This window comes from Fistularia commersonii, chromosome 8, assembly GCF_037954325.1.
Source record: "Fistularia commersonii isolate RoL2024-O1a breed Wild chromosome 8, RoL_Fcom_v1.0, whole genome shotgun sequence".
In the NCBI taxonomy this organism is placed as follows: domain Eukaryota; kingdom Metazoa; phylum Chordata; class Actinopteri; order Syngnathiformes; family Fistulariidae; genus Fistularia; species Fistularia commersonii.
In genome coordinates, this window is record NC_141291.1 from 15857680 (window position 1) to 15885189 (window position 27510).

Consider the following 27510-nt stretch of genomic DNA (forward strand, 5'->3'; position numbering starts at 1 on the left):
AGATAATGTTAAACAGCCTAAGTATCAAAAGAATTAAAAGAAAACTTTATTTTCAGTGCACAATAAATGCAAAAAAATCTCTACAAAGCTACACCATTTAACATATAGGGCATATAGGAATTGTGTGTAAATTAAAAAGTTATATTTTGCATTTAAGTTGTCAATTTAAGCTGTGAATGGAAGAAAGTGTGTCCACATAGGAGCCTGGCAGAAAATTGTGTCCAACATTTTTGATTGCCTTCACTTTTTTTTTTTATATAGACCTGTATGCTTGAAGTACATACAGTATATACAACTTTTGGAGTATTATTACCTGCCCTGAGGTCAGAGAAGTGAACTACCACAATAACTGCTGCCAGAATGGATGCTAGAAATTAGAGGATTGTGTTTGCTACAGATATAGTACCTGTGACCAGCTCTCTGATTTCCACATCCCCAGTCTTCCTGAGAAGGCGAACCAAGGCAGGGATCCCACCGCAGTTCTTCAGGGCAACTTTGTTCTCATCATTGGCTTTTCCATAAACTAGGTTTCTCAGAGCTCCACAGGCACTGCGGTGAACCTCACTCATCCTGTGGTCCAGCAGGTCGACCAAAAGCTGAATGCCTCCCTGCCTGCGGATCTGGGAATGCAAGGAGAGAGTCAATGTTCACTTCATTTGATAAGATGACTTATGAATCATTTTTCTAACACCATTCCCATTTTCTCTTGTCAACATCCATCAATCCTTCTCTTCATGTTTCATCTCTCTCTTTCTCGTTCTCTCGTCTTTTTCTTTTTCTTTCTTTATGTCTGGACTTTGAGTTCCCAAAATGCAATTGTTGACTTTTAGAAATCAAAAATGTCTATTTATGATTTATTTATCAATGAGATGTGAGAAATACCCTCTTAAAGATACTTTCAAGGACTGCAAAACAAATTACCCTTTTCCTGGGTGGGGTGGGAGGCGCCGTGTGTTTGTGCTTGTGTAGATGTACTGTGTGCAGTTGTGTGCTAACCCTGACAAAGTGGGGATTTAGTAACATATTTTAATTTCAGTTTGTTCACCAAAAAAAAAAAAAAATGGTCAAAGGATAGCCAGAGAGATTGCAATTGATGATGACGTCACAGACAATAATCCAGCCAGACAGCGTTAGAGAAATGAAATGGCACAGACAAATCCTGCTGCTTTGATAAAGAGGTCCTTTAAGCTCTGATGCGGAAGAATGTTGTCATGAAATTAGTGTGTTAACTCTTCTACCTGTTATAAGCCAAGAAAAGGGTATAGCGATAAGTCAAAGGGAAAACATTACAGAGAAAAAGGCAGCCAACTGAAGCTTAATTTTGTAACTGCTGCAAGATCTGCAACTAGAGAACTCTCAGGTGAATACTGCTAACGTATTTTGAGTTTTTTTAAAATACTAATACTCATATTAAAATAAAGAAAAAAACTCCCACGGTCTTTTAATTCCAAATGTAATGAGCACTTACACTGTGCCAAACCAATCATTTTGTTGATAACTTCTTACCTTCAAATACTACTCTAGCAAACTAGTGTTTGCTTTGTGTGCTGTTTGAAAATCACTCTTAGATATTAGGTTTGCCTAAGACATTAGTTTAACCACAAAGACATTTTACACATTCTTAGCTTGTCTAATAAATTATTCATTTTTTTTATTGAAATAAAAATAAAACCACCAGACAACCATATAAAGTAATCAACAATGTATTTCTACATTGTAAAATGAAAGGAACGTGGTATGGAGCAGAAAACTAAGATGATATTGATGTTGTATAAGAGTTACTACACTGCAAAATGTCCTGTGATAAATTCATCCTAAAGAGCAGAATAACAGATTGTGAGCTGGCTGCTTGTAAAATAATTTGTGTATGTATGTCATCTGTTATCTTCAGCTCCAGAAGGTGATGGCACAGAAAAGATTTACATTGGCTACACCAGAACATGAGAAATATTGTATCTATTCCGCTGCAATAAACCATACAGCTACTGGGATCTGAGATGGCAACTATCATATAATTCAGAACTAAACAAAGCAATATTTCAGTGTCAAAAGTGCAGATAATGAGTTCATCCACAGCAACTGTCAATCACTTTATTCCCAGAAGCTGAGACATACATGAACTTAAAGTGAAATTGTTTTCTTTCCATTCACCTTTTGACCCAGTGTGTACTTTGTGCACTGAGACGGAAACAATAAATCATGGACAGAGCTTTAGGGCAGTAGAAGATGGTATGAGAGTAACTACAGCACACAGTGTAATTTCAAAATAATGGAACAAAAAATACGAACTAAATTAAAAAACTATCTAGGACAAAGTTACAACTCAACATTACACTACTTTGCTGTCAAATCACTTGACTATGAAACTTTGAAATAATTATATTGTTTTATGTAACACAGCTACTCTGTCTCTTGATTAGGACCAGGACAAAAGGTATGTTATCAATCTTGTACAATTTTAAGATGAAGATGACAATATGCACTTATACAAAACCAGCAAAGAGCCAAAGTGAGTAAAATTCATGATAACATGAGGTGATTTATAATTAAACTCTTCTGTGCTGACATAGTGGCTGGGAATGTTAACTCAGTGGAGATCACAATGAGGGCAAGCTGGTCTTATACATTATGCCTCCCCCCCTATGGTGTTACACATAGTGCCCTCCATCCACAGCACTAAACATATTGCCTACAAAATTGGTTGTTAACCCACCCACACAGCTTCTCCTCTGCAGGGATCTTCATCTACCCTAGGGGGCAAAAAGGCTTAAAGCAAGCAGAGTTTTGTCCAGTCAACAGGAGGTGTAGCACTAATCACTGGGAACAGGCTGGTGTGATCACCAGGAGACAAGTGGGAACAGAACATTAAAAGGGCACTTGTCGTGTGAGTGTACATGTGAGAAAGACAGGGCCTGTATGTGTTTCAACTTGTGTGTGAAGTTTGAGTTACTGTATTGGAAAGCTTTATTAAACTATGCAATGTATTTTCCTTCTTTTTTTGAGATTTATTTGCATCGCTGTGAATTTGAATCCCCGTCTCATTTCTCTTATTTTTCCATGTTATTCAACAGATGAGAGCTGCAAAACAATTGAAATTATTATGTGGCTGGGGTTTACTTACCAGTCCAGTTGGCAACAACCTAAATATGAATTAGCCTACAGAGAAACATCATGAATTTGAGTTTACCAATGTAAATGTTCAATTTGAATTTGAACGACTAAAAAAGAATAAAAACTGATAATATGTATCAGGTGAGGGGTAAAATTAAGAGTCAAAGATAAGAAAGAACACTAAAATGTGATAGAGGGCAGGGGGAGGATGGAAGTGTTTGATGACACAGCAGGAGTTTATCAAGCAAAATTACTTTGCTTATCTATTCAATTAAAATGGATTAAAGGATGCAATGAATGGTAAACTAACCTTGGTCTACTGGCCACACAATTTCCCCGCTGTCCCTCCTTATTCCCCTCAATCCTCGTCTGTCCTTGGCATCACTTTTTTCCAAACCCTAGTGTATCTATTCTTCTACCATTTTTAAGCTTATATCACAGTAAAATCTGTTATTACATGAAGGCCATAATGTTATTACTTTGTGTTGCCATTGAGCAACCAAAACGGCTTTCCAATACCGTGCCGCCCATTGCTCAATTACATGCAGAGAAGATTAGAAGTGCAGATTGGTTTGTCTCTGTCTCCCACTGTTGTGCAATGGCCATGATTATCAGTAACCCATAGCGACAGTATTGCTGTGGTAACACTTAGCAGTGTTGTCAACCGGGATTGTAGGAATCAGAAGTGCTGCCAGCACAAAAGCTAGGCAGAGATTCACAGGTGACAGATATGGGATGGCAACATGAGAAGCCTGACAAGTACATATTCACCCAATATGGAGTGCCAACATTAATCACTACCATTCAATTGACAGTTCATGCTGGTATCCACAGGAAGATTAGTCTCACCTTTGAACCCTCAGTATATTTACACATTCAGCCAGGCTTGCACCACACAATGAGCTGCCCATTTATCTAACACTTTGCTGAGCTAACAGCTTTTAGTCTTTGAATCTTTGGTTTCTTGGGTTCCTGGCTTTAAGCTAAGATGTGTGTATCCCTTCACTCATTATGTAGTATCAAACTGTTGCTGCCTTATCCTGAAGAAGGGGGATGGCAAATGTTTGCAAAACAAATTTTACTATTAGCCAGAGTTTGTTGGAATCTATCAAGACAGAAGGATAACAACTTTGACTCTTGAGCTTTGAAAACTTACTGGCAGAAAACCATAAGACACCCATCTTTGCACTAAAGAATAAGGACAATCCCACTGTGCCACGATGAGTCTGTGTCTATTCAAAATAAATTTGTCAGTAGTATGTGAAACCTGATTCTAATGCAACACACTGTATTAAAAAGTAAAAAAAAGAATTGACTAATGCTTTTTAAACACTGGATTATGGATTGGGAAAAAACTTTGAGGGAAACAGTGACAGTACAGTTAAAATCCTCAAACATCAAATACTTAACTACTTTCAATCAATGGGTTTGAGAAATTGATATAAAATATTGATAAAAAATAAAGGGAACACTTAAACAACACGATGTAACTCTGAGTCAATCATACGTCTGTGAAATCAAACTGTCCACTTAGGAAGCAATAATGATTTTTTTTGACCTGCTTTAAGGACATTTCTTCAAAGTTGGAACAGCCTGTACGGTGTTTTTCCATTTTAATTTTGAGTGTGGCTCCAAATCCAGACCTCCATGGCTTAATACAGTTGATTTCTATTGATCATTTTTGTGTGATTTTGTGAATGTGCTGACTGAGTGTCAGCACATTCAGCACATTATGTAAAGAACATAGTATTTAATAAGAATATTTTATTCATTCAGACCTAGGATGTGTTATTTTAGTGTTCCCTTTACTTTTTTGAGCAGGGTAGATAGTAAAGGGTTCACCCTGATGGTTGAAAAAAAGAGAAGGAAGTAATTAATTATGTGTATAAAGCATTAAGATTAAGGTAATTAGTTGATTAAGTTAATCATTGCTTGCAAGAAAAGATTTCTCTATCAAACGCAATGTTGCATTGTGCCAGTTGTTTTTGTTGTTGTTGTTGTTGTTGTTATGTAACAGAATTTCAAGCTACTGTACGTTTGTCCAAATATTCTTTGTGCTTTTCATATGTAAGCAGAATGGAAAGAATGGATCAAAAAAAATAAAAAAAATAAAAAAAACTAATCCTATCTTAACTGATGATAATTCTTAGCAAAACACTGTGATATTACTTTCTATTGAATGAACTGAATTTTGTTGAGTACATAGACATATTCTTGTAAGTACAAGACTTTCCAAAAAGACAAATCAATAATTAATGAGTAAATAATGTTGAAAATTGTGATGATTTTAAATTATAATGAAAATGTTACATAGAATGAGGGCAAACGAGGGGGGAGAGAGAAGGAAGAGTCACAGGGCATGTTCCTCTTGCTTGGGACAAAAATACATGACAGCATACATCACGACAGCATACATCATTACCATGTTCATCTCGCAGATAGTTTAAATAGATGGGACAAAACTGATTTACCACAGTATGTCCAGAAGACCGATTGTGTGTTTGTGGACAAACCAGGAGCATTACATTTACTGAGGTATACAATAAGATGCATTGTGAAAAGCATGCTGGTAGCATATCTAATTCATGCACACCCACGCAGGCATGACCAAACATGAGTACACACACACACACACAGACACACACACACACACACACACACAAACAAACACACACACACACACACACACACACACACACACACACACATGTTTTGGGAAAGTTCCACACAGTGTAAAGGGAGAGTACATCTTTGTGCAACCTAAGCCCTGTTAGGTCTTCTTTAATGTTTAGAGATTTTGACTAGACAGACATGGAAATAAAAAAATAAAATGAAAATAAAAAAAAGAACAAAAAAAACAATCAGCATTCACATATACTTGCCCAAATTAAAGTAATTATTTAGTTCCATAAAAACATATAAATAATTAAAAAATGTGTTATAAAAAAGATACAAAAATAAATAAGTCACATCAGACGTTAAACAATACAAAAGTTCATCATTTATCAGTAAGAAGTCATGTATCGAACGATCTTACATTGCCACAAATCAATATTCATTCCCTTTAACCCTAACAAAATAACTAAAAGTTAGAGATCTTAATTTGCTATTTGTTGATTATTTTCTTGCATCTTATGAGATATAAAACTAGCCTAAAATTTGTTTACAAATAAGAGGCAAATAATAAAGTTGAAAGTACAACAACATTTAAAAGTAACACCTTATCCTTTGGTTTATATGAGCATGAAGAAAATGTAAAGTTTTTCTGATTCTGATTCTAAAAAGCGAAGGAATCAGATGTGCTGCAGGGAAAAGCTATTCATTACTTCTAAAATGAAACTAACCAGAAACTGAAGATATGCTTTTCTATGCTGTAAAAAGAATAAAATATAACTAAGCCAAAATAACTTAAGTAGCCAGTCATACATAATCACGTCCGAGGACTGCATTGTGTGAGTCCATGGACAATGAAGCTCTTATATTAACTGGTACAGGTATTAATATTCCATTTTTGTCAGTTGTCACTACCCATTATGTTTTTATTCATTGGCTTGTTTGTTTTTGTTTATCATTTGTGGGGCTGGAGCTTATAAGAAAAAAAAAAACAATAAAAGGGGTTTGACAGCATGACAATATGAATATGTTTACAAAGATAAACTAGCTAATAGCTGTTACTTGGTGGCTTTTTTTTAATCACCTAGTCTATTTTTTCACGATTAAATGATACACTGAAGCCAAAACTGGCCTCTGAGCCAAAGCAGCATTTGGATTTATCTATTAGAAATAACTTTTTTTTTTTTTACTGGTTAATTGAAAATAATGCTTCAATGTGCAACCTTATATCAACAGGACATTGCAGACCCCAGAAAAATTACATAAAGGCCAATGGATATTAGTTGCATATGACATTACACAACCAATTTCAATGTCAACTACTGCCTTTTTCTAGTCTAGACAGTCACTCAGATACTTTTATTTGCATCTATTTTATAATCACATGTATCCAATTACGGCTATATTACTAAACAAATCGAATAGAATCGAATTGAATAGAATAGTGATCTACATCCACTTACTCTCAGCTCTGTTACAGGACAGATGATTAACCCCTAAGAGGGTGAATATAAGGTTTATTATTTGTTCAGGATGCAAGTTAAGGGACCATCATTGACACTAACTTCATTTTTGTTTATATTACAATTTTACAAATTCAACAGATAAGGCCACATTCAATAACTAAGATCCGGCATTTTTTAAGAAGAAAGAAGAATTACCTAGACTGTCACATTTATTACAGTACCTAAACTACTGCACATACAATGTTACCGCAAAACATAAGCGAAATTTGACCACTGCATTTAACCCATCATGGATGAACCATGAGTAGAACGCAGTTAGTGAGCAGCACTGGGGAGCAGTTAAGGGTTCTGTGTCTTGCTCAACAACACTTCAACTGGCACTTCAAAAGACTTTGGTGCCAAACTGCCAACTGACGAGATTGGCTGGATTGACTAGCTGACCTGTGACAGCTGGGCCTTTTTGATGTCTTTGAAATCCATAGATATATTAAAACAGCTGGAGTTTGGCCAGTTACTAAACTGGCCAAACTATGCAGCTTGATTATCAGTCTTTGGGCTTAAAGAGAATTGCCTTTGAATGATACTGAGAAAAAAGCTGCCATTAGCATTAACAATTGTCAAGATTTTCAACCTGCACAATAACATAATCAACTCCTCACATGTTCAAAAATTAGTTTAAATTTAGTCTGTTAGCATTTTGTTAGCCACAACATTAAATTAATTTTAGCCATATACTGAACCACTATTTAAAGTCCCTCATATTCTTGCTCCATGGCCCTAAAAGATGCAAGAGTAGAAGATCAATGATCTGTTTTATTATTATTAATTTCTTTTCAACATTTCAGATGCTGTCTTATTTTCTTCAGGAGTAACATGGTTTTCATTGGTCTTTGTAAAGACTAAAAATCAAACAGAGCAAAAATTTGTCTGATTCATTACAGTGTAAAACACAAAATTGATCATCACCTGATCAAGATCACATAAAAACCTCATTGTGGCTGGGCCATAACGTATTGATCACTTCAAATGTAAATGAAAATGTGTAAATTGTAATTTTCATTTAGAATTATCTGTTGACTTAATTTGTGCAAAAAAGCAGTCAGCAGAACCTTGGGCATTGAGTGAGACAATGCAAAACTGATGACATTCATAGTGGGTTTCTGAGATGTTATCTTTTTCCTCAATTGTTGATCTTCAGAATGCAATTCCAGAGAACACACACAAAACAAACAAACAAAAAACACAATGACTTTTCTTACAGGGCCATGCTGATGAAGGACCAGGTGTGGAAGAAAGTTTGATGTTCGTGTATGTGGTTTAGACAATTTTTTTCCTGCAGGTGCATTTGATAGTGTGGGTGGATTTGTATAAAAATGAACTTATTTACTTTCACGAGGAAAATAGCAGCTAGTTGATTGTTTTTATGTGAATGATGTACATTCTGACCTATATCAACATTGGTTTCTTACATGTGTATATAGGGTTGCTCTTTGGGTTTAAATAGTTGTGCAGTTAAATGTGTGCTTGTTCATGTTTATGCACCTGATAAAAACAAAAAACAAAACATTTGAAGGACCATAAAGAGAGGAGTCTATTTCTGTTGTGCTAATGAGTAACCACATACCACTGCTATTGTTTTGGAGAGCTGCTTCCCTTAATAAAGATTTTATTAGATCATTACAAAGAAGCTTCACTCAAGAATTGTTTGTGAGACAAACTGGGAGTCATTTAACAAAACTGGCACTACTGACACTGCTCAAAATAAGGACTTAAACTGGGAAACTGGTAAATGAATTTACTAAGTTTTGGAATCCACTGAATTATTATGCAAAAAAATAACACAATAGGTTACCCCTTTATACAGATATTCCTATTTACTATTTCCAGTTAAGTGACTGATTACTTTTTTAAGTGACTGGTTACTTTCTACAACACAATATACTGAAGACACAAACCTCAGCTTTGATCTTGTTGTCTCCAAAGCAGAGATGCTGAAGGTATGCTGCAGCATTGGACTGCACCGATGGGAACTGGTGCTGTAACATCTGGATCACCTCTGGCAGTTCTGGATCTCTCCAACCAAACTCTCTACAGAGACACAGCCAAAAGAAGAAACTTTGATTCATCAAAACATTCTAAAAACGCGCCTCACCATCAAATAAGAGAAAGTCTATCTTTTAAATATATCCAAAAATAATCAGATAAGAGACAGATGAAAAAAGTAAGACTGAAGGAGAGTCAAAACTTACAAATTTTAACTTTACATCCTAAGTAAGACATTGGTTCTTATCCTGTTCTCTCTCTTCCAAATGTTATAATATTTTTTGATCACAAGCACAGAAAGGGAAAGAAAGTCTATGAAAGGCCATTCATGGAAGACTGCATCCGAAAAAGTTAAAAGCAAAAGAAAAATCTGTCTTACTTTGTACTTGTCAGCTTATTGTCCTGTAATTCAAGACAATTTTGAATCGTCTTGAATCAATTAATCCTTGTCAGTTGGACAGCTATCTTTGACAGGTTGACTGACTTTATGGAAACTTAACGGTTTCCATTTGTGGGAGAAAGGCAGAACTTGCCTCCAACAGAAATAAAAGACCCAAAAAACAAAAACAAAACCAAAAACAAGACTATGGTGATTATAGCACTGTGTTGTCTCCAAATTTTGATTCATGGCACAAATTGCAGAACCAAAAGGGCATGAATGAATTTATAAGCACAGAGTTTGGCAAAATGGATTATTTCAATGAAGCTGAAGGGTGAGAATTTATTTTTTGCAGGCCAACTGACTTTTCTTCTCATAGTGAAAGAGTACAAACAACTTAACATGAAATGATTTCAATGCTTACATTACTTTTAAGCATTAAACTGGAACGAAGTAAGTAATAGTTCTGACCAGTCTTAACATCTGAAACGAGGGGTAAAAAGGCTTTCACGATATGTTCAGCTGGGCATTACTCCTGCTAACATGCTACCTGGAGTGTAAATTCTGAGTCATGTTGTAGACTTTCAATGATTAGTTTACACCCATATAAGCACACCGGTATATGAGCAAAGTAAAATATACCCTTATTCCTTGATGGCCAGAAAGCTGTAACCCTTCTTAGTATTTAGTTGTTGCTCACTCTGTTGTCTATTTATTTGTGGATGTCTTTTTCTATCTTTCAATTGTCTCTCAATTTAAATTCATTTATTCCCATATTTATTGATACTGTAATTGCAGCCTCAGGGTAGCACTGGTCGGTGTCTCCCCGAGCCTCTCTTGGGGGAGGGGGGGGGGGGGAGGGGGGGGGGGGGGGCAGATGCCAGTGTCTCCCAAGGCCGGAAAAATGCAATCATAATAACCAGATCAAGCCTGGTCCAGGCCCGGGTTAACAACGGCCGCCATTTGTACCAATGACCTACAGGGAAACTACATGGAAACCGGGCTACTGTAGGTAAAAGAAGGAGAGGAGAAAGGCGTGTTCGGAAGCAGAGAGTGAAGAGGAAAGGCAAAAGTCTGGGACTGAGTGTAGGGGCTTTGAATATTGGGACTATGATAGGAAAAGGTAGAGAGTTGGTCAACATGATGCAGAGAAGGAAAGTGGATATAATGTGTGTCCAGGAGACCAGGTGGAAAGGTAGTAAGGCTAGAAGCTTAGGAGCACACTTTAAGTTGTACTATCATGATACTGACAAAAGAAAAGGAGAAGGAGTTACCTTGAAGGGGGAGTTTGTAAGGAATGTTCTGGAAGTGAAAATAATGTCAGATAGACTTATGAGTCTGAAACTGGAAATTGAAGGTGTGATGATCAATGTTGTTATTGGCTATGCCCCGCAGGTGGGATGTGAGTTTAAGGAGAAAGAGAAGTTCTGGAATGAGCTAGATGAAATTATGCAGAATATCCCCGGACACGAGAGAGTGGTAATTGGTGCAGACTTCAATTGGCATGTTGATGCAGGTAATAGAGGGGATGAAGAAGTGATGGGTAGATTTGGTATACAGAATAGGAAAGCGGGGGGACAGATGGTGGTAGATTCTGCAAAAAGGATGGAAATGGCTGTAGAGAACACTTTTTCCCAGAAAAGACAGGAACATAGGGTAATTTGTAAGAGTGGAGGTGGGAGCACGCAGGTAGACTACATCTTATATAGATGAGGTAACCTAAAAAAGATCAGTGACTGCAAAGTAGTTGTAGGTGAGAGTGTAGCCAGACAGCAAAGGATGGTGGTTTGTAGGATGACTCTGGTGACAAGGAATATCAAGAGGAGAAATGCAGGGCAGAGGTCAAAGTGGTGGAAGCTGAAAAGGGAGGAGTGTAGTATGGTTTTTCAAGGAGGAGTTGAGAAAGGCTCTGGCTGGTCAGGGAGAGCTTCCAGATGGTTGGACATCTACAGCTAGAGCTATCTGGGAGACAGGAAGGAGAGTACTTGGAGGATCATTTGAAAGGAAAGTAGATAAGGAGACTTGGTGGTAGAATGAGAAGGTGCAGGAGTATGTGCACAGTAAGCTGTTAGCAAAGAAGAAGTGGGATACTGAGAAGACTGAAGAGAACAGACAGGACTACAGGTACAACGTAAGGTAAAGCTAGAGGTAGCAAAAGCAAAACAAAGGGTGTATGGTGACTTCTATGCTTGGTTGGACAGTAAGGAGGGAAAGAATGATCTATGGCGAAACAAAGAAAAAACAATGGAAATGATGTACAACAGAGAAGGCCAGAGGGAGTTGCACTGTGTTTTTGTAGACCTAGAAAAAGCATATGACAGGGTGCCAAGAGAGGAACTCTGGTATTGTGCGAGGAAATCTTGAATGTCAGAGAAGTATGTTAGACTGGTGCAGGACATGTATGCTAGCTGTGAGACAGCGGTGCGTTGTGCTGTAGGTGTAACAGAGAAGTTCAAGGTGAAGGTAGGACTCCATAAGGGATCAGCTCTGAGCCCCATCTTGTTTGCAGTGGTGATGGACAGGCTGACAGATGAGGTTAGACAGGAATCTCCATGGACCATGATGTTTGCAGACGTAACCGTGATCTGCAGTGAGAGCAGAGAACAGATTGGGGAGTATGTGCTGGAAAGGAGAGGATTGAAAGCTAGTCACAGCAAGACAGAGTATATGTGTGTGAATGAGAAGAACTCAGGTGGAATGGTGAGGCTACAGGGAGTGGAGATCAAGAAGTTGGAGGATTTCAGGTACTTGGGGTCGACAGTCCAGAGCAACGGAGAGTTTGAACAAGAGGTGAAGAGATGGGTTCAGGCAGGAAGGGATAGGTGGAGAAAAGTGTCAGGGGTACTATGTGGTAGTAGACTATCAGCCAGAATGAGAGGAAAGGTGTACAAGACAGTGGTAAGACCAGCGATGCTGTATGACCTAGAAACAGTTTCAAAGACAAAAAGACAGGAGACAGAGCTAGATGTAGCAGAGATGAAAATGCTAAGGTTCTCTTTGGGAGTAACCAGGATGGATAGAATCAGGAATGAGTCTATCAGAGGGACGGCTCATGTTAGATGTTTTGGAGAGAAGGTCAGAGAAGCCAGACTGAAATAATCTGGTCATGTACAGAGGAGGGAGAGTGAACATATTGGTGGACAGATGCTGGAATTGGAGCTCACAGGCAGGAGGTCTCGAGGAAGACCAAGAAGAAGATTTATGGATGTAGTGAGAGAGGATATGAAGGTAGTTGGAGTGAGAGAGGAGGATACAGAGAATAGGGTTAGGTGGAGAAGGTTGATTTGCTGTGGTGACCCCTGAAGGGAAAAGGCGAAAGATGAAGATTTATTGATACTGTAATTGTTGCGCTGCTGTGCCAAAAAATAATTTTCCCTATGGTGATCAATAAAGTATATCTTATCTTACTATCCTCTGTTGATAATTCTTTTGCTATGGTCTCTGAAATAAGGAAATCATGCGTGTGTGGTATACTGTGTACATTCGACTAATGCAAAATCTTCTGTTATATTGTCTCTTATAGGCCCTATGGTAACTCATTTTCTGAGATGTGACAGAAAGACAAGACAGAAATGTGACAGAATTAGAGAGGCCAAATTATACCTCATGTGAGCCACACGAAGCAATCGTGGCAACAGATGTCATTAATCTTCTAGGTCAAATGTCCCAAACATCGCATTGTGCCAAATACATGCCAACTGCTTGGGGAATAATAATCACAAGGCTACAGTATGTGTATGTAGACTATGTATGTGACTAAAGTTTTTGCACAAAATTATGGGTTTTCAACTTTGCACTCTCATCTCTGGCAGATCATGGGAATGCAGCCCATGGAATATCCATGAAAAGCAAGGTGTTCACGGGGAATAAACATGGCTCTCAAAGATAAAGCAAGTTCCAGAATGGACAGCTCTTTATCTGTCAAATGATAAGTGTTCATTCAGCCAGAAAGCAGAGGTGAAGGAAGGAGGTAGGGGAACGATACAGACAGGGGAAGGAGGGGGGATTCCCAGGGCATTTCAGGGATTTAGGAGGAGAGACCCTCAAACAACACTCCTTAAATCAGACAGCTAGATAGCATCATGGCAGTCTTTTTGTTTGTTTGTGTGTGCACGCGTTTGCGTCTGGCGGCAACATGAGGAAAGGTTCAGTGGTTCAGATTGTATTCAACACATTCCTAACTGCTTTCATTTTTCGTTTTTTCTTTTATTTCCTTACTTCCCTCAGTATATATCGGAGAATGTGTTTATTATGATGATTCTGTGTAGGTGTATTGACAAGTGCGGGTGTGTGTGTGTGTGTGTGTGTGTTTGTGTGTGTGTGTGTGGGGTGGGTTATATCCATTCCCTCCGGCTTCCAAACTCTGTCAGTGCAGTTAATAGAAAGCACAGTGATCTGCTGATAAGATAAGCATCATGGCTTTCCATTAATTAAAAACCTCTGGCATAGAAAGAGAGGGAGACAGGAGCACAGTAGAGAGTGAGACACAGGCTAAAATGCTGAGAAAAAATAAGGAGCAATAGGAAAAACAATCGGAAAATTTTTTGGAATACTGTAGGCACAACAGAAAAATAGGAGGCCACTCAACACAGTTGCTAAAAAGAGCAATGAACCTGGCAGACAAGCACCTAGAGGCAGTGAAATATTAAAATGCAGTACAGTCAACTAATAATGTGAAAAAATGTATACCGTTTGCAAAACGGAGAAGCAATAAACATATCCTCACAAAGCGTTGTAGGTTACTTTACTTGTTTTCAGCCATATCTACACATTCTAGGTTCAATTTAGGTGCGTACGAGATTCAATGACCTGATCTGGCAGCCTCACAGATCTTATATGAGTCACTTTCTGGAGCAACGCAGCAAAATTCCTTGAATCAAAACTACTAAAGGTATCTCAGGACAGGAGAGTGATAAGCAGAGGATAACAGTGATAGCAAATGGTTGGCCTGAGAAAGAGCGTGGAGACTAAAATGGAGTGATATAACTAGGGCACAAGGAAAGATTTTCTGTACGGTGATGGAACTTTGAAGTGCCCATGCATGCTCACACACACACGCACACACGCACACACGCACACACACACACACACACACACACACACACACACGTTTTGGGAAAGGTCCACACAGTGTTGAGGGAGAGTACAACACTTGAAAATACAACAATTAGAATAGATTTTCTTTCTTTTTCATTTTCTTCTTTCTTTTTTGTGTCAGTCATCTTATGTCAGTTATCAACTGGATTTCAAATCACACGATGACCACATTTAATCAATACACACTGCCAGACATATGCGTGCTAACAACAAGCCCATCTTACCTCAGTATTAACTTACTGAGCAAAATACATCACAATTGAACTAAGAACCAAATGCAAAATGTGGATGTGTAAGAGTGAGTATGTTCATTTTCTGGATTCTGTGGTGCTGTCTTGGTCAAAATGAAATGCTACATTATTGTGTTTTAAAGGTAGCACCAATAATCAATAATCAAAATCGAATCAAAATAAGTTAGTCATCAATGTCATATTTCATTACTCTGTGACCTCACTTTCCAAAGTAAAACATAGATAGACAGAGAAATACATGAATAAGCTAGAGTTTTCCAAAAATCAGCAAATTGTCATGAAGAGTATTATGGCCTTCTCAATAATAGCAAAAGAAAAAAAAATCTGAAGCAGTTGAATAAAATGTATGTATATTTGTATTAATGAATGAAAATGATGTATTAAATGATGTATTAATTGAATGGAAAGATCTTTCCAATTACACTATGTTCATTTTGTGTGGATGTGTGTGTGTGTTTAGTACCAAGCCAACCAGTTTTCATAGTATTTATGAAAAAGGGGATTTTGAATAACACAAATGTCATATTATGATATTTACCCAGCTTTGCTTGACTTTTTTTTAAATTAAATAATCCACAAACAAGTTTGAGATTACAAAAGAATCCCTTTGCCATTTTCCTATTTAGATCATTTGAAAGCTGCTCTTATTCACCTCCACATGAGGGTTAATATCCTAAAATAAAGCCAAGTACCCAGAAGGCAAGTGTAGTAAAATGACTGAGGACAGAATATATAAAATAATAAAGTAAACAAGGCCAATTAGTCATAATAACAAGACCACATGCTCAAAATTGTGTAGGCCCCTCCTTTAAATACAGCAATGACTCTTCGAGGCTTGAACTCTCAGACATCAAAAAATAAAAAAAATAAATTAAAAAAAATTGTTCACTAACATTTCTCTGGACAGTTGGCGGTTCCTGACCTGCTTGGACTACAATATACAGCATATTAACTGTTGGCTGGAGAGGTTTCTGCTCCTGGCCTGAGCACTATTAACATTGCCATCAAGCAAGGCACAGGACCTATTCACTGCTCCCTGTGCCAATAACTGGTCTTCACTCATATAGTGCTTTCCCGTCTTGTATCGTTTCAGATCGATGTCCCCCAGATTGCATTAATCAATTCACACACACACTCTAACAACACACATTGCCGTACAGTGTTCTAGCGTCTCGCCCATCTTTAGGATGCAGACAGTAGGAGCCAGGAATCAAACTACCAACCTTCCAAATGGAGGGATGCCTGCTCTACTGATTGAGCAAATTTCACAGTGACAGCACTCTCACACTGTCAGCTTTATGTTGATGCATGTTATAACCACAGGCTGTTGACTTACTTAACTTGATCATTATATGAACACTCAAAACAATTGTCAAGGTACAACAACGTTGTTTGATGAATATTTAATGGCTAGTCTATGGTAAAGAAGGAATTATCTGATATTGTATGCCTCCTAAGGTTAAATTAAAAAATGACCTGCACTCATTTGCTAATTGAAAAATGGTTGACTGCTTATTCCAAATCAATTTCAAAAGAAAAGAATCTTAGCACAGATGTATCAAATAACTATGCTCCCATTATAATGAACCGACAGATAATTATAATCCTGCTCTTTCAGCTCTTCTTTCAGCACAATATTTGGTGAGTTCAATGTCGGGCTCAACCTTCAATTTTCAGTTCACTCACACTACTTTTAACCTTGTGCTCACATGTAGCCTCGAAGCCTCAGGAATGAAGGATTTTAGATCAATTCTTTTGCAAGAATGTTTGGATATGGGATATGAGCAAGTGACATGGAGATCAAACTCAAGAACTTAAACACATTTCTAGAAATATAGAAGGGAACAGGCATATAAAACATTAGAAAATGTTCAGCTTCATTAAAACATTGCGAGGAAAATGTTTGGTCCAAAAGTCTATATTTCTCTCATTCTTTGGGACTCTTATGCTGCCCCAATAGAAAAATATCTATAAATATTACAAACCTTAAATGGATCCGAATAAACCAATAAGCCATATGATTAAACAAGTGGCATCCCTGCAGATTAAAATATGAGCTTTCAAAATACATTACAGCCAAAACCTGGTTTACTAATCCATAGCCCCATATGGTCAATAAAGATACAAATCATTTAGAAAATTCAAGTGCACATAATGTGGATCTCCAGGCCAAAATGACATCCGTCAGCTGGATCCACAAAGTATCTGGAGTGACAGCTCCACACAGGAAGGGTGTCCCGCTGGCCTTAATCTGGTTGGACAAGGCCTGTCATGTCTGTTAACTGATTGGAGGGTCAGGACTGGACAGACTTGTAGTGTGCATACAAAAGCAGATGCTAATTAGAACCTAAATATCAATCTTAATCACGATGCTGGGAGCAGAAAAGTGAGAGAGTCAGAGAGAGAGAGAAAGAGAGATGCTGGGGAGCCAGCAAGACTAGGAGAATAAAGGGACGAGTGAGAACAGTACAATAGGAGAAACTGCAATATTTGTAATTTACTGCCTTGATGATCAAATGTCTGGACCCACCCTGGAGAAGCTAAATAAGACTTTGACTTTGACAAAAGCGCAAATTGCAGTTTTCTAATATTGGCTATTAAATCATTCTTGTAGTCCACAGTCACATTTCTTCACTCTTCCCTGTTCTGTACTTTAGACATACTGGGTTCTCAACACCATCTTTACCATAATCTGCCACAAATATTCCTCTTTTCATAAATTAATTTTGTTGTTCATTTAAAAGGAATTGGTTTTGGGTGTAAATGGCGACTTTTACCTTCTGTAGCCTTCTATATCCACCGTAGAGGGGTTGTATAGGAGTTACTATGCGTGAAAATCAAAATCAAGAAATGAATGTTTTTTTTTTTTTCTCAATCTTATCCAGCAAAGCAGCATTGGCTATGGTGTGGCATCAGTAAGAAACAAATTTGAAAAATAACTTCAACAATATGAGAAGTTCCTCAGGTGGATAGTATCAATGTAGCTCTGTAGTTGAAATAATTGATTTAAAAAGAGCAAAGGATGAAAGTAAATACTTTTCTCAGCACATTTTACATTTTTTTCGACTGGCTGTTAGTGTGTTTATTGATGAGAGGCAGATGATTCCGTGATTCATCTGTCCATTCATTCATTTAATTATATATATCCTCCACAGATAATTTCAAGATGTATAATGTGAGGCCTCAGGTATAGCCATTAAATGACCATTACTTGTTAAAGCTTAAAAAGGGTGGTTTGCTAACAGGGTAAAAGTGCATGGCTACTTCAAAATGCACAGGAGATTTAATTAAAATCAAATTTGGGCATTTGGACATAATGACAAGAAAAAGATCAGGCCCTTTCAAGGGTGCTCTATGACCCAGAGCACTTATGTAAAAGCTACATATTTAGTTTTATAATTGATAATTTATTCTTTATAATAGTGATAAATATAATTATTTATAATTTATTTTTCATACACCTGAAAGGTGCTATATGAAAATTCATCATATTGCACCAAAACACCACACACTGGCTTTTCAAATCTCTTGAAGCACCCTAAAAATATTGTACTATTTATCAGTGGACATAATTCTTCAGTGAACTGAATTTATATTACCTATCAAAGGGTTATCTAATACAGCATGTCAAAATAAAATAAAGAACAATAAGAGAGAGATAGGGGGGAAGTGAGAATGGTTTGTTTCATTCATCATTCATTCATTCATTCATTCATTCATTCATTCATATTCCAATTGTGAGAATTTGCCATTGGCCATTTCCAGATTATGGATTCATTTTTCCACAAGGACCACCTTATTTTGAAACATAATCTTTGTTTGTCATACATCTTTTATTTCTACAAACCTCTATAGAGTAAGTAGAACAATCATACTTATTGAGGTTTAAAGAATATTCACATTAAGTTGCTTGTTTTTGGAAAGGGGAGTGTTTTGATCATGTGTTTATGTGTATATATGTGTGTGTGTGTGGGGGGGGGGGGCACTAGAGAGAGATCAATTCTAATAGCTTCAAACAACAAGTATAACTATTTATCCATGCCTCAACACTTGATGTAGCATTCAATTGCTTTTGGTCAAGGCCAAAAAACTCACATACAACATTTACACTTTGCAGAATTGAGCTAACATTACTGTCTTATTCAATAAAATCCACCTTTAGAGAACATGGCAATATATTTCTGTTATTTCTATAAGGTGATAAGTAAGTGTACTTTACAGGACAAAATGGCAATATCGGATGTCCTGTAGTGTCTTGGCCATTGGCCTTTTGTAAAATTGCATGCTCTTGTGCTCTCCCAGGAACTGTTTTTGTGGTTGGAGCACGATAGGGTCCAGCCAAAGTAAAAGCAATTGATGAAGTGGGGGAAGAGAAAACAGGATGATACTTGTAAAACTATGCAAGACAAATAAAAAGACAGATGGAAAGGAACCTGGAGGGGATGATTTCAAGAAATAAACATTGGAAACAATAAAAAAATGGCGAGTCAGAGGCAATGAAACTAACTCATCATTCATAACTATTCTTGCCATCCTTTCATAATTTCCCTATTATTGCTGGACAAATGAAAATTACTCCAGGATCACTTCTCTCTGTGGAAATAGAAAACTAACCAAGAATTATTAATTACACTCAGGAGGAGAAACATAAAGAGAAAATAGAAAAAGTAGAGGGCAGTGCAAAGCAGAGAAATGATAAATGGGATGAAAAAAAGAGGAGTGGATCACCTCATTTCTGAATCTCATCACCTGGTATCTGAAGCCAGATGTGACTTTCTCTTTCTTCTGTTTGTCTCAGTGTCTGCACGTACCAACAGCCATGTCTCTTTTCTTTTTACTGTCTCTCTATAGTTAAGAGTCTCTCTTTTTTCATTCAAGCTAAAGCAATGAGGCAAGATGAGATACAAAAAAAGGAAGAAAATCAATAATGCTTTTTCCTCTTCCAGTCTGGGAGAGAGTGTTGGACAAACGTGAACAAAGGTTTGTGTCAGAAGAATGCAAGCCATTGAATGAGACTGAATAACACAGAATGAGACTGTGGGACAGAGGCAGAGAGAAAGTATTATACAGTATGTCACTGGCAAGTTCCAAACAAACTTGTGCTAACCTTGCACTGTTTCAATCTGACAATAGATCAGTCAAATGATGTGTTACAACCAAATGAAAATTCAATACTCGTGATGTCAAATGAAAGAGTGAGGATTCGCAAGGAATGGGTTCAAGTACTACGGCACGGTGGTGGATTGGCTCCAGCACCCTCTCGACCCTGACTGCAAGATAAGCAGTATATAATGGATGGATGGACGGACAGGTTGGAGTAGTAACGTCATTAATTTACATTTCAAATTAGTAATACGTCAACAAGGATCACAAAGTAGTTTAAGAATATTCAATAAAGATTTCACAAAAAAAAAAATATTTTAAGCTTCATAACATACATCACAAGTAAGAAATTCATCAAATGACGGTAATTTTATCTTATCCCACTTAGGGTCGCAAGGATGCTGAAACATATCCCGAATGTTATTGCTTGAGAGACAGGTAGATCCTGAATGTATCTGGTTGCCAACCAATATACATACAGAAACAAACAACCATTCACTCTCTCGTTCGCACATCTGGGAATTTTTGGATTTTTCCAATTAACCTTCTGCATGGTGTCGGACTGTGGGAAGAAACCGGAAAACCCAGAGGATACCCATGCAGACATGAGGAGAACAAGCAAACTTCACTGTCCTGTGTGAATCCAAAGTCCTCAGGAAGCGTTGACCACTGCGCCACGATGCTGTGCCATGATTTGTATTCTTCATTCCAGACAAATAAAATTATTGGATCACTGTATATTTTGGATAGGTTTCTCTAGGTGAGTGATATGACTTGAAAGTTCAAAGGGAAATAATCCATGTGTTTGTGACATGAGTGGGGCAGGCTGGTAACTGTAAATATGACTGAGTGCCACATGAATTGAAGCTCTTGGCCGAGGAAAATAGAACTGCTGGCGCTGGTCCTGGCAATTAGCTGAACACACAGAAATGGGCAAAATTGAATAGGCAGTCATGTGACAGACAGGCGCTTATTGATTATATATACACACTCAGAAACATTTCCTCTTGTGTATATTTTACAATTAATTTGGTTCATGCACACACATCTAAGAACATAAATAAATACTGTATACACACAAACGCTCATCTCTAAAGAAAGAAAAAATTACAGGCATATTCACAAAGCTATTATCCAACATTTGCTGATCAGTAATTTTCAGCCCAGTGGCACAATTCCCCTGCTACATGGTGCAATTATTGGATGTTTACACAGGGAGACAATAAGCCAGTGAAACCTACACTCAGTCAAACATTCATTAGACAAGGCCAATAGAGACTGAGGTGACCTAGAGCATCACACACCATCCTCATTAAAACAAAGCTGCATTTAATGAAAGTATGCAGCATCATGTAGCCAAATTGCAGCTGCCCAGATGAAACACAGTTTGGTTTCTAGTCAGTAATATGATATTATGATGCACATCTTTAACTGATGTTAAAAGTCTTCCGAAACCTACTGTGACCAAATGATGCAAAATTAAAGAGGCTGGATACAAGGTGAACAAACTTTTGCAGCAAATTTCAAAGTGGTCACATTGTGGGATTAAACGAATAGGGGTCATCGGGTCAGTGGTCCTAACTCTGAGCAAGAAGAAATTGTAAACTCTATTTTTGTTACAACTGATGTTCCTCTTAAAGAGTAAAATGACTCATATAACTAATCTCATTGAAATTGTTAGGTCTCATTACAATTTGAAAGTCTAAAAGAGCTACAAAAACAACTTGATTGACATTCAAGTAGCTGAAGACAAAACCACCTGGTAGACACACACAGCTGCCATCACTGAACTACAGTACAATTTAATGATTCAATGAAAAAAAAGGACAGGAAAAATGTGAAACAAAACAACCAACCAACAAACGGGCCAACTAACTAACCAACCTACCAAACATTAACAAACAGCACAACTTGGCAAGACAGATGTAAATCATTAGTTTATTGAAGCTATGGCATAGTATAAGTAAACAAAATAGTGAATCAAAATTCCCATCAGCAGCACTCAGCAAATCAAAAATGCGGGAAAAAAAATAGGATGGTGAATGGAAAAGAGCTTCAAAAATTACTGTGCCATTGTCTTTGATTGATTTTGATGCCAAGATGTAATCATTTAAACATGTCTGCTCTGGCCTTTGAATGACAAGCAGGAAAGCTGAGCTATTCTTATTGTGATAATGCTAATGAGGAAATTAACCTGTGTGTGGGGGTATGTATGTGTACATGTGTATGCCCATATAATAAAAAATGCATTATTACAGCTCCAAATCATCCCAAATTATTCTGCCACCTCAATATTAAAATGATAAGGTCAAGTTGGACATCAGCATTAGCTATATCCTGTATGCAGTTATCTGAGCACGAGTGCAAGTGCACGCATGATCACACAGGGACTGTGAGGTGTAGACGTCTATAAACTATATTGGGGGTGACGGAGAGTAATGCACAACTCATGACATAAATCCACAAATTATATTTTACCGACGATATTTCATTGTTTTAAAAAGGGCTGAAAGTAATGCTTTCAGTCTTAAGACTTTATTGGCAAAAAGGTGAGCTTAAAATGCTAACTCACTGGAGCCTATTGAAGAGCCTTAGTCATCCAGTGGTCATACATCATGGTAACTGGACTTGTCCGATTTATAGAGGATGTTCATTCTCCGGAGGCATCTTCAGTTCTTTCCCCAGAAGACTTTAACATCCATATCTTCCATTGAAATATATTATGAAACCGGTTAATTTTATTTTCTAATTCCGAACAACAGCTGTGGAAGCCTGTTAGGCATGTGAATAATGGTCAAAAAGAAATCTAGTCCAGTGGACGCCTTAAGATTTATCAGTAAACTAAATGGCTGATCACCATGGCATTCTATACTGTATATCTATATTTCTCTAATTTTCTAATTCTAATTCTAAATAATGCCAAATGACATTTTACTCCTTCTCTGCTGCCTCATTACCTTGTAATTTCTTCCCTTCATTGACCCCTGCTGTCACAATTCTCTCATGCTCATCTTTATCCATCTGAGTTATTTCACATTCCTCTGGAAGAATAAATGGAATATAAAAGCAGGGTCAAGTGCTGAACTTGAAAGGAAAGCCTTTGTTTCATGTTAAGAGGCAAAATCTACTGTCAGGATACTTTTATTGCCATTAGGCTTAGTCAATTATAGGCTCTGTCTTGATAAGGACAGGGAATTCTTTTCATTTCTGTATCATAGGTGACTGGAGATTAAGTTTTCCAACTGCCAAGTTATAGTTATGACATCATGTCAGAATGAAAAATACAATTGAAAAAATCAACTCATAATGCAATTAAATAACACTAGAATTAGTAATTCTCAGACTGACAAAGAGTAAAGGTGTGCTATTTTATTGTTGTACTGTCAATGAGGATAGTAACGTGTGTGTGTGTGTGTATGTGACTGTACACACTGTCAGTGTACCTGATCAAAAGGATTCTGTCCTTGTGAAAATGGTCTGTCAGACATGTTGGTGTTTTCTTTTTTTCTACTCTGTTGAATATCAATAAATGCAATTGGGCAGCACAGCAGTGCAGTGGTTGGCGCTCCCACCTCAAGGCAAGACGGGCTGCAGTTAATTCACACAGGGGGCGGTGTCTGCATTTTCTCCAGGTATCTGCATGGGTTTACTCAGGGTTTTTCTGTTTCTTCCCATAACCCAAATATATGAGGAAGGTTAATTGAAGACCCCAATTACCCAGTTGTGTTAATGGATTTCTTTGTATATATGTGGACCTCTGACTGACTGGTGACTTGTCAACGGTTTACCCCACAACATGCCCAATAACTGCTGAGTGCAGGATAAGCCGTGGATAATGAATGAATGAATAAATATAATTGATTACTTATGCCTAGGAATACTAACTTTGAGTTGGATTAGCTCTTTTGCTAAATGTTATACCGTTGGAACATCTGTAGAACCACCATATAAAGTATTTTCAAATATTGCTTGGATCCCATATTTAGTTTGTCACAAATGACCTTACAACAGATAGGGATTTGTTACTGCCCTCATTTTATAAGAGAATTTGATGTTAGCAGTTTACAAACAGGGACCTAAAGTATTCGGCAGTTTGGGTGTTTCATTTTCCAATATTGCCTTGTGCGTGGTGTACTGGGGACTGCAAACAGTGAGGCGACACAAGAGGGTAGGAAAACTAATAAACTAAGGGTAGCAAAACTAATAAACTAGTCACTGGCTCAGAGGCTCTCATTGGTTGACTGTAAGGCTTTTAGCCCAGACAGGGAGTAATAGTAGAGCTACAATGGCAAAATTATAGTATCCAACAGTTTAGAAGAGATCCTGTTAATACGTTAAAATATGGACTTGAGGCAGTGTGATTAAAAACAATGATTAAAATCTATCCAACCATTATCTATGGCTTATTGCGGGGAAGCTGGAGCCTATGCCAGCTGTCATCGAGTGAGGTCGCCAGTCAATCGCAGCGCCACATATAGAGACAAACAACCATCCACACTCTTATTCACACACAAAAGCAATTTTCCTCATTTTTTGCAATTAACCATTTGCATGTTTTTGGGAGGAAACCTGAGAACCTGGAAGAAAGGCACGCAGACATGCGGAGAAGATGCAAATTCCTCACAGAAGTTCCCCTGTCAGAATTGAACCAGGGAATTATTCAAATATTATGTGATAATCAACACAATTATAAAACAGAACCTACTTGGAATCTAACAATAACAATGTCAGATGTCAGTCCATTAATTGGGTAGATTGAAGGTATTAATGCAGATAATGCACTCAAAATTTGGGACACACAAGCATGCACGCACACACACATACACATACACGCACACAAAGCAACGTTCAAAAGCAAATCAAGTATCAACTGAGACTAGAAACAGTCATCTCCTTCAAATAAGACTGGGTGCAAGAGCGCAATAAGGCTGGGTGGTATAAAGTAGAGTGAGAGTAAAATACATGCACAATAAATCCATTGAAAAAATGAACATTTTCACAGACACATTTAAACAACCACCAGACCTTTTAACCTGCCTAATATGAATATAGGGTGTATTTGCTGCTTGAAATATATTTGCTGTTTCAGTGACAAAGATCGTCCTGCTATCTGAAACAGTATGAAATTGCTTGGTGAGAAGACTTATCATCCACACAGTCCATGAAAAATGACTGCTGGCATGAAATAAAATCGATGATGGATTAGCAGTGAAAGTACTACTTACACCTAGCAAGAGAAATGCTTGTTTGACAGCTGTGCAAAAACAATAAAACAATTAAGCACATCATTTCACACCAAGTGTCAGATGTCTGGTATCTAAACTTTCTAATATCTCTTTACGCTTGCTTAGACCTATCATATGTAATCCAGTGAGTGCCTCCCCTCTTACTGTACTAATGGTCATAAAAAACAATTTTAGCAATAGACTAGCCTGAAACCCGACTCTTACATACTCCTCAGGCATTTTAAAGTTGTATTTAATGTTTTTATTACTGCAGTAACTTTTTTTTCCTAGTGCTGTTGCATGGGTATGTTGTGGTTGTTGACTGTAAGGTTTTGTTGCTCTAAGTGCAGTTTTAAAAATAAGTTCTATATCACAAGGAAGCCACCTGATTAAACGACTAGATACATTTTTGCATTCGTACAAACGCAATCATTTATTTAATTTCATTTAATTTGATCTTATTAATTTTATTTTTTTCAGCTGATACTGATCCATGCTCTTACAAGTAAGGGAAGGTTTGATTGATAATTCACAAGTTCATTTTTTTGTGGCTCAATCTGAAACCATTTACTGTGCAAACATCACCCTGGCTGTAATCAAGTATGTCACTAAATTCACTCAGTCATAAACTGTGAATAATAGTGTATATATTTCACTAGTGTCCCGAAAGTTGGTACAATTCATATTGTTAGGTCACACGTGGCAGAATAATGGATGTTTTAATGAAAAGTAGGACATGTAAGATTTTGATAACAGTGTCATGAGAGTCTACAAATGATTAAATGTGTCACCTCAAGTTACTTAAAATTAAAGGTACTTTGTCAACATTAGTCAAGTTCAATATTCTCATGCATCATTATGTTCATGAAAGTCATGCCGACAGCTTTAATAAAATTTGCATAATGTCAATATAGGTGATACCAATCTTTATTCATACTGTAAATGTGCAATCTTGCCTTTAACTTGTAAAATGCTTTACTTATACTATATAAATGTGTTTTCCTGACTACAAAAGAAAAGAAATGGACTATGGAAAATCAATATTTTTATAGAGTTTTAAAATAAGTTTAGAGTGAAATCGTGCTCTGAAATCGAGAGTTTTGTTTGGTGCAGCTTTTGTTACTATTTTCATAACAAATAACATGAATTTAAAGAGAAAAAAAACAGAGTTCTTGTAAACACCTCAATCCATTACTTTTTTTAAAAATATTTTTTATTGATTAAAGTTTTAATAATATACAATATATGTTACCACTGTTTTTTTTAGGAATTGGAAGCCATGAGGAGGCTGGTGTTATTTATTACAGTATGTTACTTATTACAGGTGTTATATCCATCCTCTAAAAGAACACACAACTGCAGTGAGCCATCACTGACATCATGATGACTCATACAAGACTTCGCACTGCATTCGTCCTTAAATTCACAGTTTTCTGTCCTCTTGTCCTTTCACTTCTGTCTCTCTATATCTTGTTCTTTCTTACTATTATAACAAGGTTAGATACAAACATGTTTTTATGCTTTTTATCAGTATGAATGGAGCTGAAGGTCTGATTTATATTTTTGTAATGAATAACCATCAAAGGCTAGACTATAATATGAATGTCAAGTTTCACCCACATTAGTCAACATCACAGAGGATTCATACATTTTCAAAAACTTCATTTAATATCATCGTTTGTAGTGGTTTGAGTTCTCTGCTGCACAGCAAGTTTGAACTTAAAGATGACTCATATTCAAGTGTTAAAAAAAAAAAAAATTATATAAAAGGAAATGAAATGAAAGTGTCCGTGGTAAACCGATGTTTAGAAGTTACATAATTGCATCTGGAAAAAAAATTTAAATGAAGATTGATAATTCGAGGAGAGAGATAACCTGATAAAAAAGTTAGGGAGACCAAATAGCATGTGCAAAACTTAGTGGTAATCTCATTATTTGACACCGAGCCTCAGGCAGGTGGATATAATGGTAGAGTTAAAAAGCGAGAACTAGAATATTTAAGAAGTGATGCCTTGATCGGCAGACAAAGTAGGTTAGAATTATAGTTGTAAAGGACACTAAAATAGAGAAGTCACTTTAATAAAAGGACTATATGATGCAGAATGAAAGGATGAAACTTGCTTACTTGGAAAATAAGTCACTAAACACATTCCTTAATAAATGAAAATCTGCAACACTGTCGTTAGAGGTAAATGGAGAAAAAAATTGGTCAAGAAATCTGT

General features: G+C 37.1%; 1 protein-coding gene across 3 annotated transcripts in view; it reads right to left on the reverse strand.

The window, feature by feature from the left end:
• Positions 1 to 27510, reverse strand: part of ctnnd2a (catenin (cadherin-associated protein), delta 2a) — a 282667-nt gene that overhangs the window by 73509 nt on the left and 181648 nt on the right. For all 3 annotated transcript variants that reach the window (XM_086151388.1, XM_086151386.1, XM_086151387.1), the window contains exons 13-14: positions 9146 to 9278; positions 407 to 620 (exon numbers count right to left, since the gene is read on the reverse strand). In XM_086151388.1, the coding sequence (XP_086007514.1) occupies positions 407 to 620; positions 9146 to 9278 (347 nt within the window). The remainder of the gene's footprint in view (positions 1 to 406; positions 621 to 9145; positions 9279 to 27510) is intronic.